This window comes from Lates calcarifer, linkage group LG16_LG22 (genome assembly GCF_001640805.2).
Source record: "Lates calcarifer isolate ASB-BC8 linkage group LG16_LG22, TLL_Latcal_v3, whole genome shotgun sequence".
Lineage (NCBI taxonomy): Eukaryota > Metazoa > Chordata > Actinopteri > Centropomidae > Lates > Lates calcarifer.
Window position 1 is genome coordinate 12,608,142 of NC_066848.1, and position 11,682 is coordinate 12,619,823.

Consider the following 11,682-nt stretch of genomic DNA (forward strand, 5'->3'; position numbering starts at 1 on the left):
CACATAGACTGTATATGGATCAACACTAAATTTGATTAGTTTGTTGATACTCATCTCAGGTGTCAAAAAGTTCAACAAAGCCTCACATTATTTAAGCACGCCCCTAGACTCTGGTAATGCCATTTCATATTATTAATCAGTGATTACTGATTAATTAAAATTAATTTTATTTTAAACCTAATCCTGACTCCATTGTCCAGCCAAAATAGTGTAATGTTTTTGTCTGTTGTAGATAATATTTGATCTGACTTGTGGGGCCTTAGTTATTACTTGGTTAGTATATATAATTAATTGCTTGGCACCTAAAGGACAGATTTGTTGTTAAGATGTCAATATACCGTCACTAGATCAGAAGTCACTTAGTAATATTCCATCCACTTACCAAAATTTGCACTGCACAAGTTGTCCTTTATTACATTAGAAGTGGAAGCTATCTGAAAACAAGTTTGTTGCAAGAAAATCTCACTGATTGTCCAAGTTTACACAAATGCATCACTGAGTCAAGGACGTACAGATACCCTAGTATTTATTAGTGCGTTCGAAGCAGCACAAGAATACATCAAAGACAATGAGGCAAGTCACTAAGTATTTTTCACTGCTTCATGCGAAAGCAGAACACAACGATACACACTGACTTTGAACTAAGCATCTGTAGATTGCACCCATCTGTGTTTATAAGCCTGTACAATATGCAGCACTGGAGATATACACTGCAACCCCCCCTGTCTCAGATGTTATCCAATTATTGCCCCATCTGTTTCTGTTGCATATTTGGCACAGTCTCTGTTGTTGTTTTTGTATTGACTTTCTGTCATCACAAACCTCATCTGTCCTTTGTACTCAGACACAAAATAAGCACTTGGACAACTGGCACATCATTATCATGATCAACAATGAAAAACAAAATGACAAAAGCACGAGAGTTGTAAATGTTATGAACTTTTGCTGGTGTGCAGATCCTTCTCATATGCTTTCCATCTACTTGCACGGGTAGTGCAAGTGGAGTTTGAATATAACCATTGTTCCTCCAGGGAAGATTTCCTTGTTATGGTAACAGTCTCTCCACAACAGTCAAATGGCTTCGTTCTCATGGTCAGTCTTTACAGCATGTCCATGTCATTCCACCCTACCCCCCCACCCCACCTCCAAAGTGGGACATTCTAAAAACCTCCTGCAGGGGGCGGCAGCTCAGCACTCCTTTCTGGTTTTCACCATCTTGCTGGCGTACTTGATAGGGATCCCCCAGCGTCTCATTAGATAGACATCAAACACATAGGCCATCCCTGGCTCCAGGCCCCCGATCACAGCTGTAGTGACGGCCCGCCGAGGATTCAGCTCCTGGAAATACTTACAGAGAACCCTCTCGGTGTCAGAGCGGGACTCTGGCCCCAGACAGGGCGCAGTTAGCGCTGATACTCCCCCGGCATCTGCTTCACGGCTTCCCAGCTTTCTGCGGTACACACAGTATAGGCTTCTTTCCTCTGTGCCCATCCACGCGAGCGTGACACTATTGCAACCGCGCAACCGGTTGAAGGATTTTATCTGCAGGGTGGAGGGCAGAGATGGGACTCCTCTGCGGTGGTAGGCCGAGGAGGTCTGCATTTTGACCGAAGCCATCAGACCTCCTGGTAGAGCTAGATCTGTGGCAGCAGAGATCTGACCTGTTGGAGTCCCTTCTCTCTCTAGATGGATGAGATATGAAGGACTTCCCTGGAGCCAAATGTGCACTAAATCTCTCCCCACAGCCTGGGAGGTCAACACCTGACCTTTACTAGACACTGTGACCTTGACCTTTTCGCCCCCATGGCAGCTCTGCAAGGTGAGGAGACCGCTCTGCTGCCAGCCCCGAGGACGGAAACTGAAGAACTGCTCCGAGTTGGAGCCTCTGTCATGGAAGGTCACCCACCTCAGCTCCCCCTCTCTCAGTGTGGTGATCGCTGGCTGGGCTTCCTCGTGCGTCCGAGCGAATGTCCCCTTGTACGCCATGCTGGTCCCGTTCAGCCTGTCCATCACAAAGACATCAAAATAATACTGGGTGTCAGGCAGGAGCTCGGAGACGGTGCAAACACTCTCTGTCCCCTGACACACACACTGTAGGTCAGAAAACTCATCGGTGAGGGAAGAAGATGGACTCTGGGGTTCGGGGAAAGTGTCCCACTGCTGCCACCACCACTCTTTCAAAATCGGCCACACTGTCACTCGCCTCATCCTCTCCTTCTTTTCTTGTTTTTGATCTATCTCTTTCCTCATGCTCTCCCGGGCGGCGCAAAGGTTGGGGTAGTTTTGCTGAGAGTTGACAAGGACGCAATAATCGTAACTTTTCTGCATGTGTGGGAGGCTGGTTACAGAGGCACTGGGCGCCCAGCTGAGGGTGACACTGGTCATGCCTACACCTAGTGTGTGAACTTGGGGGTCAGCTGGGAGCAGGGGGAAGGTGCCCGAGGGCCCCAGGCCTTCATGGAGGTACACACTGACTCTGGTGTTCTGCTGTTTGGAGCGCAGCCTCAGGATGTAGATGGAAGCATGCGGATAGGAGGGACCACTGTAGGTGTCTACTACATTGCCGGCGAAGCTGTGTATTTTCTCCTCAGTCCCAGGACCTCGCCACCACACCTCGGGCGTGCTCTTTTTGGTGCTCCCTGTGAGGAGAGAACAGAAAAACTGAGAACATTTTTATAATTGATCAAAGTCGCACCACTCAAAAATATGTTTGGTTCATTGTTAGTTCACTTGGATTTTTGACCTTCACTGTGCAGAATAATTCAGAGTTTGACACTATAAAGCTGTTTTCACATTCATCTGCCAAGAGAGGAAAGTTTCTCTGTGTTCACATTAAAGTGAGTTTAAGACACAGACTTTTCAGAGAAGTATGAGATGTTGCATTCAGAACGTAAACGTTTGAAAGACAAAATATTTGCATGACCACAGATTCTGGATTCTTAAATGAGGGAGAATGATTAGAATGATTAGGGAGAATAACGTCGATTTTGAGGATTTTAACAAGGTATTAAGTTTTTGTTGAAAATTCAAACAAATCCGGCATAATTTATTATTCAAAGCAGAGTACTTTCATATATTTTAAAATATGTCTGGAGGGGATCTTTAAAAATATAACAAAAGAATGAATCATCCTACACTAGGCTCTTAACCGCTCATCTTTAAAGAATAGTTTGGCATTTTAGAAAAAAAAACACATTAACTTTAATGCTGAGAGTTAGATGAGAGGGTCAACACTGCACTTATTTCTGTGTGCTAACTACAGAGATAGAGCCAGTAGGTGATCAGCTTAACTTAGTACATACTTGGGGATTCTTGTTATTACCAGGAGCTTGCCAGGGACTGGACACCCCAGGTAGTCACTGCACCCAGCCAAGAAATAATTACAGCAAATAACTCCCTGTAAGACCAACTGTGTCTCCTGGAAAGTACTTTCATATACTACTAAAATGCTTTCCCACTTATGTTGTGGTGCTGCATTTTTTAGCAGCCGCAGAGTCACTAGAAGGTGTTTGGGGTGAGCAATAGCAACTACATGATCTATTTTCTGCACCACAGCAATAACTGCTTTTTTTTATTAGAGAGCAGAATGGGTAAAACCTTTAACCACAGTTATAAAATTATCATACTGTTGTTTGGGTATGTGGTCTATAGACACAACAGTCTCTAATGTAGAGCCAGCATCATACATGTGTACAAGTACACACTGTAATTCACTTTTGGATTTGCAGCATGCAGGATACATAAACACTACACGTTACATAAAGTACTTAAACAAACAGCAGACTACCAAGCATATCAAACATGGCTGTGAGGGAAGTACTGATGGGCTAATAAGTGTTAAATTTAAAAAAACAAAAAAAAAACAAAAGTCAATTGCCACTTAAAAATGGTTACCGGTATTTTCATTCACACCAAAAGTGTTTTCATTTTGAAGTGCATACTCTTCACTTGAATGATGCAACTGGAAAATAAAAACACAGGGGGGAAAAAAAAAACAACCCGTCACCACTCGTCTTCACTGTTCATCTCTCCTCAAGATGAGAAATCGCTCCTCAAATGAGACCAAATGTTACAGAATCAAAGTGAATAATTCAGGCTGGCGATGGGGACACATGAGCTCAGGGTCTGAATGATTCATGTGTCATTTTATAACTTCATAATGTTATTTTACCATGAAGAGGAGCTTGTTAAGTTAACCTGGAAAAGGCCTTGTGAAAGACTCCAAGACATATTTTCTCACCCAGAAATCTGCGCCTTTAACTTTAGAAATTCGATTACTTTGGTTTACTTTGAACATTTATTACCCTGACTTCAGTTTAAAGCCATTATGTAATTTTTGCTGTGCTATGGTATGTTTAATCCTTTGAGTTTATTTGAGCAGTTTGGTTTACTAAGCACAAAATATTGCAGACTAAGAGCACAGTTTCATTTTATTGTTTATTCAATGTTTGAATTAAAAGTTGGCAGTCATTTTAGGTTTATGTGTGTGTTTAATGAGACTTTAAAATCCTCACAGAAAATTTATGACAATCTGACAGCCATATATGATCACATTCATTGTCTCTGTCCTTGTCAGAGACAGTGTGTGGTATTTAGAAAAATATATAGCCCCCATTTGAACAAATGGGTACAACGTGCTGACAGGAAGATGTAGGATAAAAATAATGTCTGTATTATCTGCCTGAGAATTTGTGATAAAGTAAATTTGGAGACAACTGCTTTTTAAAATACACAGGCCTCAGCTATGATATGATTGGTCAATGGGGTTATCTGTTCATTTTATAGTTTGGTCATCCTCACTATGACATGCACTTCAAGTTCTGGTCATGAAGTTGTTCCAAAAAGTAAACTCCCTTCTACAAAGTTAAGTCAGATTAGAGTGTTTGCCCTCCTCTAATTCCCTATCTGTGATATAGTGATGATAATATCTAATTGATTGTCTTGGCTTAGTCAGATGCAGTGATGATCTTCAGGGTAAAGCGGGTGTCTGAAGGTGCAGGTTGTGGTCCACTCACACTGCAGACTCTTGAGGGGTTTGTCCTTCAGGGTGCGAGCTGCCAAGCTCCATTCGATGGGGGAATCGCAGGGGCTGACGGTCAGCGACATGGCCGGAGCCTTCTTCTTCAGCGTGAAGTATAGCCTGTGGAGAAACACCAGAGATAACCGCGGGAAGTTGTTTGATTCATCACGTGGGGCAGGGGGGTGGAGGGCAATGTCAAAAAGATAACATCCTGATTCCATTCAGCTGCAAGGTGATGGATGGGAAGACGAGATATCTTCCAGTGCATACTGCGCAACATTCTTTCATTTTGCTGGATGATGTGCAGATACGGTTGGGCTGGTTATAATTTTCTTTCCTAAAGCTTGCCAATTTCAACATTGCAGCTGTTTCAAACGTTTGCCAAATGCTGTCTTTCCGTTTGCCTACATGCTGATCAGTCATTTGATAGCAGATCATGAGAGGTGACCGGGGAATCAAATGATAAGGCTGCATTGACAGCTTCAGATGGATATCTCCCTGTTTGCTGTAACTATCTGAGATCGTGCTTAGCATAGAAACTATTATATCCCTTACTGGGATGTAATCAGATTCAAATCATCACTATTCTGTAACTTTTAAGTCAATGTTAAGCTGTTTATAACCACAAAGATGCCTGGACAGATTAAGTCTGCCCCTTTCAACCTAAACTGTTGTGTTAAATGTCACTTCTCCCCAGTTAATTACCCTTCATGAAAATGAAGTAAGTGCATGGTTATTTGTTAATAAATATTTGTTCTCCTTACGTACAAACACCATTTTTCATGATTCTGTGCAGATGGCGGTTGTTTCCAAACAGATGTGCGACACTGTCATTCTCAAGGGCGCTTTGCAGGCTTATTTAATAGAGTGATTAATTTCTGAATCAGTGTTTTCTCTCCATTATTTGCCGCGCGGTTCTGCATGACTGCACTGGTGGACAGACTGCAGCACACAGGGAGATGCATTTCGCAATTTTCGGCTCCCAGTCTCAGAAAGCAAGCACTGGCACCGTTGCATAGGGTTCAGGCCAAATGGGCTCCACTTCCTCTCGCTCTCTCTACAGTGGTGCTGGAATCAGCCCACTGTCGCCCAAAAAAAGGTGGTTTGGGGGATGGCTGGTGACTTGTTATTGAAGTGGGAACAAGGGCAGAACTGATGAGCAGGCCTCAAGATTTATTCATGGGTCTTGAATGAAGTGCAAATGAGGGAAAATGTTTTTTTTTCCTGTTAAGGAGAGATTTAGTGTGGTGATGAGTTTTAAAAACGTATTTACTTTAATTTCAAAAGCAAAACAAACTGTTTCAAGAATTTTCTGTTGGGATGATTTTTGCTGGCTCTAGACTCTCACGTGTGTAGCTGTGCAGATTTTCTCTGTTTTACATCATTGCGTTATCTATCTTTTTGGGGCTGTTGGTCAGATAGAACAAACCATTTGAAGACCTTGGGCTCAGGTAAACTGTGATGGGTATTATTCACTATTTTCTGACTTTATATAGACTGTAGTGGCTCCCAACCTTTTGTCTGATGTACTCCCACAGGCCTGTCAGATGAGCTCAAGTACCCTGTCATCCCTCATATTCCTATTGTGTTCATTGAATGGCTTTTAATCTGGATGTTATTTAACATTGTTAATTATATAGAAGTGGATGTTGTTGCAATATTGTTCTCTTGCAAGATACTGTTGTGTTGTCCGTATTCAAGTTTGGCACTTGTTTTGGAATGGTTAAATATGAATTTGCTTCCAGTTGTATTGTCTGAAGCTGGGCATTTCAATCACTGATCCTTTTATTGACATCTCTGCTTGTTTGTTAAATAATTTTCATGCTGTCAATCACAGGTTAACAACAAAATATTTACTCAAGAGCTGTACTGAACTACAATTTTGAGGTCCTTCTGAGGTATTTCCATTTTCTGCTAGATTATACCTCTACTCCAGCATATCTCAGAAGCAAATGTTATGCTTTTTACTCCATTACATGTATTGAATGACTTAAGTTACAAGTTACTATGCAGATTCAGATTAATAATTCAAAAACATAATCAACAAAAAATAAAATATGATGTATTATTAAAGGTTAAGATAAGATAAAATAAGACTATATTGATCACCTTTATGCAGCTGCAGCATAAAGTGATCTACACATTAATGCACCATAATCACACATTATTATGAAATGGGCCATGCATAATTAGCACTTGAACTGTTAATACTTAAGGTAGGTTTTGATGCTATTACTTTTGTACTATTGCTTGGGTGAAAATTTGAATGCAGTACTTTTCCTTGTAACAGTATTTCTACACTGTGGGACTGCTACTTTTTAGTAGTAAAAGAGTAGTAGAATACTTTCTCCACCACTAATCACCATCAGCACATCATGATCAGGTGTTACAGGTGAATCAGGTTAGTGGGTTTTTTTTTCCAAATCATAACTTCCTCCTAGTTGAGATTCAATAATCAATAGACAATTAATCAATAGACAGATTAATTGATATTGAAAATAATCATTAGTTGTGGCACTAATGGCAACAAGCACCCAGACGACATGCATATTGCATCACACCTGTCCCCTGTCCCATCTGTAACCCTACCTGCGATTTCGTCCTTTGGGGAGAGTTATAGAGGTGATCTTTCCCTCTGGTAACCAGGTAGTAGGGCGAAGTGGCACTTCATTCTCAGGTGCCAGGGCTGAGTGCACCTGGGGCCACAATGAGCCGTAGAGCAGTGCCAAAGCTGCACTGAGACACCAGGACAGGGACATCAGCGCCATCGTGGGATCTTGCTCTCTCGTCTCTTTCCCTCTTTGACTTTCCTCAGTCACCGTGCCTTGGATATCTCCCAGGCTCTGTAAACGCAATGTGGAAAGGTCAGGAACATCAATCTGAGCCCATCAGCAACACACACTCTTACCCACACACACACACACACAGTAATGCACACTTAGTTAAATTCCTACAGTACCATTCACACAGACACTAAAGAGCTGTAGCGGCTGATGATTCATTGATATGAAGAAACATCCTATCCTATTCAGACAGAATTATTCATGCAGGGGAAAAGAAATTGCCATGCTATATTACTCCGGGTTGTGTGTGTGTGTGTAGCACAGCTTGACACTCACTGTAAAAAATCACCCATCGCACCACTTTTCAAAGTGTGAAGTGGGTTGCTAATATCACTCTGAAGTCGGTGCCTTTACATCTACATTTCTATTTATAGTTGGGGAGTTCAAATGGGCCTGTTCTCCAAATATCTTTCATCATGGGTATCGGCGCTATTTTATCAGGAGAAAGTGACGCCACACCGATGCGGAGAGAGGTACACAAACAACACCTGGAGGTGCTCTGATGCAGTCAAATCCAATCAGCATACAGAAATGCAATGCTTAACAAGAGGAACTTGTATCAGATTGTTCTGTATCTCTCTTGCATTCCATCCTTTATTTTATTTGTTTCATACTCTATTAGCATTTCCTGTCTTTTCTTTAATGTGTATATTTATGTGTGTGTGTGTGTGTGGTTGTGGTTTAATGATAGTAGATAGAATGATTACAGGTCTCAGTGTTCTCTCTCCCCAGAGAAAACGCATTTGTTCAAAGTCACACAGTCTTCGCAAACACACTCCCCGCTTTCCCCTAACAAGGTGTATTATGTCAGTGCTGTGCCCTATAGATCAGATGACAATCACAGTGGAACCATGGAGGCGGCCACAGAAGGTACATCTGAGTCTTCTGGGCCCCGGGACGCTCTGAGATCCAAACCGTCACACAGCTACAAAGTCGCACAGAGGCGTCTGCTCATTATCCTTGCACAGAAAGAGGGGAGTGAACGACCCATAAAGCTTTAACTGAGAGACATGCAGTGGGAGAGAGGCAGATTGAAATGGGAGGGAGGGAGCGAGGGAGGAGAGGAGAGGAGAGGAAGGGGAAGCTAAGGAAGGGAGGGCTGTGGAAATGGAGAGCAAGAAGAGGAGGATGTTGGATCCTAGAGTAATTAGAGGGAAGGAGACAGAGAGCGGAAAAGAGGAGAAAGTGCAACTGGAAAAGAGAGGGCTGGAATCAAAAGGGAAAAAAAAACATTGCCATGCAACAAGGTTGCAATGAATTTGTTTTTAGCCAGACACAGGAAGCTGACTGGTGTTTACTTTAGCCCCCCATGTCGAATGGGCTCTAATGTGTCACATACTAGCCAGACAGCAGCACAACCTCACAGCCCCTCTCACTCTCCCCCTCATTCAAACTTGATAAAGACGAAGACACAAAAAAGCTTGGCAGGCTTGTTTCTTCAAAACGCACCCGCTGATAAAATATGCATACGGCTCTTCAGCAAATTATGGCCAATTGAATTTTCATAAGGCAAAAAGGCTGGGTCTCACAGAGAGAGGGAGCTTACTGAACTTAACTACCACCCTCAATAAATAAATACATACTCCCTCTTAAACACAGGAGCTCATGACTTTGATGGTCCCGCTTACTCTCTGCCCCCCCCCCCCCCCCCCCCCCCCAAAGGTGAGTTTCCTCAGTCCATTCTTTTTATCCCAGACTGCATTCATTCTATATACTGTTTGGGTATTAATTAAAGATACTTCAACCCCACTCTGTTTCTCTTTCTTTCCTCCTCTGCCCCTCTTTTTTTCCACTTCATTTGCCCCCCTCATTTAGAAGTTGATGCAGGCTCAGTTTCAGAGGGACAGGTTGAGTGCTGTGTGCTATCTGTCCACACATTGTATTTGCTATCTTCTATCTCCCCGTGCTCTGGCAGGACCATCTGCCTTCTGTTATCTGTGGGCAGGGACAGATTAAATGGCATGGGGTGGTCCCTGCAGGATCCGTTGTCCCCCCAAACTACTGTGGGCAAAGAAGTGGCCTGTGGATCATGGTGGGGGTTGACAAGATGATGGCGGGGTAACGTGCAATGGCCATGGAACTTGATAGGATTTTACGGCTGATTTTCCACATCGCTGCATGTATATTCGAATACATTAACCCCTCTCCTGTCTTCTTTACTTTCATTATCCCTTTTTGTGCCTGCATCTCTCATTCCCTTCATCTTGTATATTTCTCTTTCACACACTTTCATACAGTATCGTGCCCTTTCTTGATACATGCTTCATATCTGCTCTTTCTCTATGATCACTGTCCCACTCCACGGTCACACTTTTCTTTTCAAATGACAAGAGAATTATTGGTTGTCAGAGAGAAAAGACAGGCACAGCAAGCAATAAAATATGCAGATAACAGATGAACACAGGCTTCAAACATGCGAAAATGTGACGCTGTCAAGATGAAAACCGGCCTACAACAAATGAAAAGTGCCCGGCATCTGTCTCAGTTTTGTAAAAAGCCTCCAGAGACCGCACACACTCTCACTCAAAAAAAGGACTGATCCAAAGAAACAAGTTGCTGACTTACACATCCAGTTGAAATTTGAGATGCTGACGCACACACACACACGCACATGCTCCTGCAAGGACAACAACAAGCATGCATGCATCCCCCCTTACCTTCTCTCAGTGCACGCTCTCCCTCTCCGGCGCAGGGAGTGAGGGATGGGATCAAATGAGAGAGGGAGTGAGGATGGAGGGGGTAGGAGAGGGGGATGAGAGCCGGTTGAGGAGAGAGGAGGAGCGACAGCAGGTTGTTGTCGGGTGTTCCACTGACTCCGTCTCCCTTGGGGTGCTGCTCGCTTCCTACTTCAGGAGGCGTCTCTTCAGGGCTCAGGTGTTCCTTCAGGGCTGTCCCAGCTCCCGTGTGCCCTGGTGTGGTGCAAAGCTCCCCAGGCACTCTCCTCACTCTTTCTCTCTGTCTCTCAGTCCTTCACACCTGGAGGCTTGTCCTGCTAAACACTGTGTGAATGTCATCCGGCCGGTGAAGCCCGTATCCCCTCTCCTCTTCTCGTTTCGCCTCTGTCACTCTTTTTCCACCTCCTGTTCTTTTCACTTGTTCCCTCTGTTTACCTCTTCTGGTAGTGAACAGAGCTCACTTGCAATTCAAATGGGCTCATGTGTGATTGTGTGTGTGTTTGTGTATCTGTATGTGCAATCTGAGAGTGAGGGAGCAAGCGGGTGAGTGTGAGGGGGCTGACAGTGAGGTTGCTGAATGGGGGTGGTGATGAGAAGAGAGAGAGAGAGAGAGAGAGAGAGAGAGAGAGAGTGTGTTGTCAAGAACAACGTTAGGGGGAGGTGATGTAAAAGTTAAACACATTAGGCTTCAGGCAACATGTTAGAGGTTACACTGTCTTTGTGCCCTTATCGCTTGTTCAATCAGCTGCTTTAACTGGCTCCAAATGAACATATTTAAATGGCAGGATGGCCTCTCAGGCACTTAATGGATTTATGCAAATATTTAATGGGTTTAAAACAAATTAAAACCTGCACCATGTTAAATAAAAGGAGTAAAACTGGACTTTTAACATGTTTCTAACAGCGCTGAGCATATGGTTGTCCATTGTTTTTGTGCAGCAAAAGTGTTTGCTTGATCTAAATCTGTTCTATCTCTTTGTCTTAATATATCATGTCCTTTATTGTATCCTTCATCTCTACTGTATTACGCTACTCAGAGCTCATATGTATGTTTTAACTACAGGTTTGAGATGTTATATTTCATTCACAATAACAATATGTGTGCCACTATAGCCATCAAATGTGGCTAACTGATCCCTGTGGG

At 43.2% G+C, this 11,682-nt stretch overlaps 1 protein-coding gene across 1 annotated transcript; it reads right to left on the minus strand.

The window, feature by feature from the left end:
• Window positions 1-387: 387 nt before the first annotated feature.
• Window positions 388-11,092, minus strand: ndnfl (neuron-derived neurotrophic factor, like). The gene is made up of 4 exons (XM_018696994.1): window positions 10,521-11,092; window positions 7,610-7,863; window positions 5,016-5,140; window positions 388-2,639 (listed from the first exon to the last, which is right to left on the minus strand). Exons 2-4 carry the CDS (start codon window positions 7,786-7,788, stop codon window positions 1,189-1,191), a joined length of 1,755 nt encoding a protein of 584 aa, XP_018552510.1. The 5' UTR covers window positions 7,789-7,863; window positions 10,521-11,092; the 3' UTR covers window positions 388-1,188.
• Window positions 11,093-11,682: the final 590 nt, after the last annotated feature.

Bases quoted from the DNA above. Each gene is read 5' to 3' on its own strand.
- ndnfl (XM_018696994.1), bottom strand. From the start codon at position 7,788: ATGGCGCTGATGTCCCTGTCCTGGTGTCTCAGTGCAGCTTTGGCACTG. The intron at 5,141-7,609 runs GTAGGGTTACAG...GTTTCTCCACAG, and splicing joins CCCAAAGGACGAAATCGCAG to GCTATACTTCACGCTGAAGA. The intron at 2,640-5,015 runs GTGAGTGGACCA...CTCTCCTCACAG, and splicing joins ACCCCTCAAGAGTCTGCAGT to GGAGCACCAAAAAGAGCACG.